The 7,246-nt window shown below is 40.7% G+C and overlaps 1 protein-coding gene across 1 annotated transcript; it reads right to left on the bottom strand.

Annotated features, from left to right (window-relative positions):
- Positions 1–453: 453 nt before the first annotated feature.
- Positions 454–6,380, bottom strand: LOC147900400 (peptidyl-prolyl cis-trans isomerase FKBP62-like). Its single transcript, XM_087376704.1, has 14 exons — positions 6,161–6,380; positions 5,903–5,989; positions 5,471–5,731; positions 5,269–5,349; positions 5,107–5,187; positions 4,771–4,965; positions 4,583–4,672; positions 3,605–3,780; positions 3,387–3,509; positions 3,054–3,203; positions 2,636–2,763; positions 2,191–2,305; positions 1,476–1,532; positions 454–1,292 (listed from the first exon to the last, which is right to left on the bottom strand). The coding sequence occupies exons 1-13, from the start codon at positions 6,366–6,368 to the stop codon at positions 1,524–1,526; spliced, it is 1,704 nt and encodes a 567-aa protein (XP_087232830.1). The 5' UTR covers positions 6,369–6,380; the 3' UTR covers positions 454–1,292; positions 1,476–1,523.
- Between the last annotated feature and the right edge of the window lie 866 nt (positions 6,381–7,246).

Here is a 7,246-nt window from a genome sequence, read left to right as displayed (position 1 = left end):
TCAGCTCTAGTGATCTATAGCTCAAACTTAACAAGGTAAAATCTTCACCGAGTGAAGGCTCTGCTCCAACAGCCACAATCTTGTAAACATACCCGGAAAGATTTACACGAAATCAGCTGAGTTCTCATTATGTCTAGAGACCAACTAGCGTAAAGTTAAGTACTTCGATACTTCCCATAGGCTTTATGGCTTAAAAAGGGACTTATCACACAATTGACCAGCAGCCACACTAAAAGGCCAAAAATCTTCACCTTGCTCCTCATGAAATTACAAACAACCAGCTCAGTGCACCGCAGAGGCTAGCTACTTTACAGCTTTATACAAAATTTTAAACAACATGAAAGAAAACAAAAATAGAACCTTTCCTGTTTTAAAATGCCCTTCTTATGTGACGTGTACATTAATAAGTTTTGGCTACCCTAATACACATGAACCTTAATCTAATATCAAAGAAAACGGTTTACTCACATAGGATAAAAGTGAGAACCCCAATTCTCTGGATTGAGGCCAACTACCTGCATCAAACAATAATATATGTCCTTAAGAGCATACAATGCCTTATACAACTGAAATTTTTCTACCAATTTACGAGCTTTAAGGGACATCAGATCCTCTCTTTCCATAAGAATGATACTCAGCTCTCGATTGGAATGAGACGTGCAAATATGAATCAGATTCTTTATTGAGAAAAGCCAGCCGAACATTCTGTTCCTCCAGCAATTCTAAAAGATCATATCTTATACTCCTTTTCTGATCTCCTGTTTAAGATAACGTACCATGCATCAATAACTTAAGCTATAAATATATGCCTACCTCTCCACTTTCATTCCATATCCAATGAATTCCTTCCCTTGCATCCTGCTCTTTTGGGCCACATTTTAGGACCACTGGTTGACCAACTTCATTTGCTATCTCTGCATCCATGATCTTCTTAGCTATGAAGCTTTTCTGTCCAAAATCATGTGTTTTACAACGATTGTTCTTAAAAGTTACTATGGTTTCGCATTATTCACCTAATGAACAACCTTGATACAGAGGAGGAACATAGTGAGATTTATTTCAAGAGTTCATGTAGCATCATTCAGACACCCCTCAATGGATCGACAACTCCATATCCCAATTTATCCCTTGGATACCCTGTGGCCCGTGGTTGTGGCAGTATCAACTCCAACGATCCTCTCACGGATTCTGATATCTTTGTTATAGTTGACCGACTTCACTTTCTGCAGCCTCAGCACCTTTGTATCCACACCGCATATCAAAGAAAGCTACGAGCTACGATCCATACCACCCTGTACACGTGGTGCACAAAAATGTAAGCCATACAAATCATTTCGGAATAAGCACAAAAGAAGTTCCAGCTTGGCAGGAATAAGTCTCACATGAAGCATTCTATTTCGAAACCCAATTGAAAGAGTTTTGAGTGCATGTCTAACCAACAATATCAAAAGGTAAATTCATTGCTGCGAACATACATATTTCTTGCCAAAATGTGTCATCTCCATAAGGACTCTGCTAAAATTTTACATTTCCTGCAATAAGAGCAAAGGCATCAGGCAAGATGCCGGACTGAATCCCAAACAAGTTGCTTTTCCACACAAAGGCTTCTTCTGTAAACTTTCGATTCAATCTTATCGCAACACACTTTGTTTCACGTTATCAAACAGGCACTCATTCCTTTACCAGCCTACACATAATACCCGATAAGCAGTTAGAGAGAATCAGGACACAAGTGACAAATGCTCACAGTAAATTCAATAAATGTGTGGATTCAAAAAGTTATTCACTATGATTTCACACCTTTTTGGATACAGCTACAGAGAATATGGACAATGGTGAAACTACACAACCTTAGTTAGAAAGAATATCTTACAAAGTACATCTACAGTCGTGAATTTACATAAACTGCAAAACATTTCTGAAGGTTCGCATTGGAAGAAATGTCTACAACGGTGAGCTATTTCTGAAGGTTCGCACTGGAAGAAATGTCTACAACGGTGAGCTTACAATTACCTGCAAATCCCCTCAACGAACACTTTACAGAGGCATGTTATAAGCAAGCTATGAGATACTCATAGTTGCAATTATGTACTCAGCACACCAGCTATCTTTTGAGAAAATATGAAAATCAGCACAAATTCCATAAGAAGTATATTTCCGGTAAAGACAAAAAACACTATATAGACATACCTTCGAAACATCTACTTGGCTCAACGCAGTAAACATGCTCTCATAAATTTTTTCTGTCCTCCTCTTGTATTCACTTTCCTTCTGCTTCAGCTTTTTGTACTCCAATTTCACATCCCTTGAGCACAATCCAGAAAGATGTGACAGGCTCATCATAATCATTGGAATCAAAAAATCACAAATCTGTACAGACATTTGTACATGACTACGACTACCAAATTCCATCGCCTTATCCTCTCCAAATTCATTTACTTCAATTTCATTCTCACAAACATTTACAACTCTGCAACCCTTAATTACCAGACCTCTCTTCTCAAGTCTTGACCTTGCAAAAGCTCAAAGAAATTCAGCTAGCTGTCTTCGACTGTTTATGAGCTGTGATAAACAGAAAGGGTCTTTGAACTTATGGCACCGGCAGTCAAGAGTACCAAAGTGTCAGAGTACATACTTATTCTGGGGATCAATTTCCAGAGCTTTTTTTATATCCTTCTCTGCAAGTTCTGATTCCCCACATTGCACATATGCCTGCGCTCGTCTGTACAAGGCTTTCACATTTTTTGACTCCAACTCTAAAACCTGAAGGATTTGTGTCATGAAAATAAAAAGCGTTAACACATTTGCCTCAGACAAAAAAGACTAGCTTTGCAACAGCTATATCTACGTCATTGTAATCCATCAGTGGAATTTCGCAATATTGCTTCAGGATAAACACAAAAGCAAGATTCTCACATATAAACAGAACAGGGGAAGACAGGTTTGACCTTCATTTACATGGCATAGCTGAGGCAAATAACTAGATGGAACTAAAAAGAATATGAAAATAGATAGATCTCAAATCTCTGATACTGTTGTTAATTGACACTCGCCTTTGAGCATAGCTTCACTACTTCTTTGTGGTCCTTCTTCAACTTCAGTTTACATGCTGCATTATTCAAATAGCATGGAACTTTCAAAAGTGTTGCTTCTGCCTTTTGCTCATCAGAGAAAGAGTTATCATTCTCGATAAACTTTACAGCCTGCAATAAAATCATTTATTAGCTTGAAAGAAGGCTGTCTCATACCACAGAGGAAAAACAGAGGTAAAATTCGAATCCAAATTTAAAGATGGGTCAGAGTGCGGGAATCCCAGAGGAGGCTGTCTTCTACCATGACAGCGCCACAGGATTGCATTAATATGTTAGGGCAGCTAGCAAGCATACCCTCTCATACTTCTTCGCAGCTCGCCAATATTTCCCAACTTTAAACAGGGTGTTACCCTCTTCTTTCTTTTTGGCAGCAGCTTCAAGCTTTTCAGGAGCATCCATCTCCCAGGGCTCCTTCTCCTGAAAGAAAATCAATTCCAATTATGACTGAAATTTTCAAAACAGTCTTTAAATTAACCAATAGTGATTCATGAAAAGATTTGAGTTACAGAAACCTTTGTAAATGAAACGAGCTCCACTTCATAAACCAAAGTGGAATGAGGAGGCACAACAGCCATGTCCCTACTCCTTTCCTCTGCCCCGAAACCATAATCAGGAGACACAGTGATCAAGGCTCTCTCTCCTTTCTTCATCTTGGCAACGGCCAAATCCAAGCCCGTAATGACTTGCTCTATTTACAAACACAGAAAATCCAAAGTAACTTCATCTGATGATATAAAATGTGCACTATTGAAAAACAGACCTGATAAATAAAAATAACACATGCACGCACCGGGGCCCAACACACACACATGGTGTGCGCGCACGCATGCACGCGCAAGCAATATAATCTCAACAGTACCCAACAACTGTCTCTTTGGGATTGTTGGAATCGTATGACCCAGGGTAAACCTAAATCTCATATAAAGCATTCACAGATAGGAGGTTGGGGGGGGATATGACATGCCATGGCATAGCCTGGCATGATGTGATATGATAAGATATGAAATAAGGTTATGAAGGTCCCAAACAAGTTCTATTGCACAAAGGGCAGTTTTGTTCAAAAAGTTACAAGTTGCGGTTGACAGGAAGCTTTTTTATGTGGTTGTGCTCATTTCCAATCTTGGCGGTGCATATACACACTCCAAGACCCTCCTATAACGCTGAGAGAGAGAGAGAGAGAGAGAGAGAGAGAGAGAGAGAGAGAGGAGGGGGGGGGGAGCAGTGTTGTGGAAGGGTGGGTGTGTGGAGTTAGGGAGGGAAGGGGGTATAGCTAAAGTGAGGTCAATAATCCAAAGGGAAAAGCACCAATAATTTAAAAGGTCCAACGTTACTTATGACATGAGACTAAAATTATGTTTTAATCTTGCATTCAGGCACAGCAAAAGGTGAAATTAATAAAGTAATGCAACTTAGAATACAAAAGAACACAAGCTTGTGGCACGTGTAATCTTCGATTGTAGTAGATTCCTTCTGAGAGGGTCAATACTTACCTTCATCGATAATAAATTCCAACGGCGCTTCTCCGTCATGCCCCTTCCGCTCAAAAACGGTCCCATCAAGCAGCTTAGCTACATATCTTACTGCCATTGGAACAGTCAGAACAGTCGTAAATTAGAATGCAGCTATTTCATGTCGACTTAACATTGAACTGCAGATCAGATTCTCAATTCATACTTACTCCTAGCGACCGTTCCATCGTAAGGCCTGTCGTATCCTTCTCCTGGCTTTAAAATCTTTTTGACCACACTTTCATTGTCCGTTATAATATCAACGCTTTTCCAGGACACCAATTCTAAATCTATCGACAGATTTGCATACGGTGGAATTGCGGCCTGCTGATTGTGTTTCTTTGATCCCTTTTCACCGAAAGCATCTAAAAAGTACAAAAAGTGAAAGCGCATGAGTTCCTTCTACAGCCCAGGAAAAGAAACATTATTTCAAGATACCGCGAAGGTGATGCGTACGATGACGGTTCATGTTTTACTAAATCTACACTGAAGCAAGTGATGCGTACATTGGGCTTTCACAGCTAAGGAGACGAGTTCTCCTTTCTTCATCGTTTTCACAGCTCTGCCAATTGCAGGGCAGAAGAGGCCTGCACCCAATAATAATACTTACTTATAAGGGAGAAAAAGGAAAACTTTCAGCATGCTTAGGCACGGCATCAAATACTTACCGTCCCTCACGTAAAATTCAACACCGGTTTCAGCAGACTTTGCCACGACGGTCCCATCATCTAGTTTCGCCTCGTATTTCACTGTGGTAAAGAACATAGACAATTTAGTTACCCCGATGGGAGAACGAGATCGTAGAAATCCCAGTGAAAACACCCTCATCAGGGCAACAAGATCATAGGAATCCCAAGTGGAAACACCCACCTATGACTTCATCTGCATCCTTGGGAGTCGCCCAACCTTCTCCTTCCTTCACAATGCGCTTTAAGATGCCACCATCCCTACAAATATCCTTCACGCTTGCCCAAGATAGAAGCTCCACATCAAATGTTAACGTGGCTTCAGGAGGGATAGTTGGCGGAAAGCCAGCTTTGCCATACGCGAGTTCAGGAGGAATTGTGAAGATAGCACGTTCCTCTTTCTTCATTGTAGCAATGCCCTGGTCCCATCCTTGGATGACCTCACCTGCATAAACAGGACTATGCTCATGGAGGGCGATAGACTCAGCTTGACCAACAACAATGCGCACCCAATGCTACTTTAGACGGTGCAATTAGATTAACGCTAAAACTGTCAAATTTCGTCAGTCTGGATGACTTGCGAGGAGAGATACCAAATCCACAAGCTGGTGCGTACCTTGCCCGAGCTTGAAGACAAAAGGCTTCCCACGATCTCGACTGGAATCGAATTTTCTCCCGTCCTGCAGGGTCCCGACGTAATGCACTGCACGAAAGAGAGCAAAACTCCGGTATAAAGTTCGACTACTGTATATTCATTGGCAAGCGCGCGGCAGAGAACATTGCAATACAGATATGATAATGGCTAGACAGTGTGCAACTTACAATCGCGGAAACCAGAGCGAGGAATGAATACAGAGAAGGTAGGGACAAATACCGGAAACCTCGTCGCCAAGTTCAGGTTTGAAATATCCAGTGCCAGTTTTGACGAGCTTCTTGACGAGGCCGAGGTCACCGATGTCACGTTCCTCGCCCTCCGTCTGAGCAGGAGGGGGTAAGAAAGGGGAGCTCATGGCGATGGCGAGAGAAGGGTTTAGGGTTTTAGAGCAGAAATTACACAAAAGGAAGAAAGGGCGTTCATTCATTTTGAAGCAGTGGCCAATAAAACTCCATCCTGCTGATTTGTCGGGGTTCTAGAATACTCATTTTGCTTACCCACTCTACCTATCTATCAACTTCCATTTCCCCCCGATTTATCTCTGAGTTGGTCAATCTTAGGCTGTTTCCACATCTCCAAAGGGTGTGCCCAAAGTTTGGGCACCCAAAAGCATTCATGCTCTCGCTTGAATGGGCACCCCCCATTACACACCACACTCCAGCCGCCCATTGTGAGATCATTAAACTAGGTTGCGGGAGGCCACCTAAGGGGAATGAATGAAGAGAGTAATTTATAATATCTTGATTGTAAATTAACAATGAAGAAAGGATGGCAAGCCGGTGTTTTAAAAATACCTGACTATCAACTAAGCTGACAATAGTAGGCTCTACCAAATGGCGTATGTGTTTAAGCGTTCCCTTCTTGCCAACACCTCTGCAAACAAATAGAAAAGGAAGAATTTAGCATATGCAAAAGCAAAAGAAAACACAGAACTTGAAATGGAAAAAAAAAAATATATATATATATATACATACATACATATATACATACACACACACACACACACACACACACACACACACATATATATATATATATATACACACACATATATATATACACATATATATATACATACATATATATATATACACACACACACACACACACACACACATATATATATATATATATATATATATAGATATAGATATGTATATATTTTATATAACCACACATAGATATAGATATAAATATAGAAGGACCCCATCTTGTTGCATCTGGGAACGTCATACAGCAAGGAATTATGGATCCATTAAGTCCCAAAGTTACAGCATGCAATCGAACGGTCCAAGATCACAGCCA

The sequence above is a fragment of the Dipteris shenzhenensis genome, chromosome 7 (genome assembly GCF_047967505.1).
Source record: "Dipteris shenzhenensis isolate YYH24624 ecotype China chromosome 7, Dip_SZ_1.0, whole genome shotgun sequence".
Taxonomy (NCBI): Eukaryota; Viridiplantae; Streptophyta; class Polypodiopsida; order Gleicheniales; family Dipteridaceae; genus Dipteris; species Dipteris shenzhenensis.
Note: the sequence above shows the minus strand (reverse complement) of the source record. Positions and strands in the feature narration are given on the sequence as shown.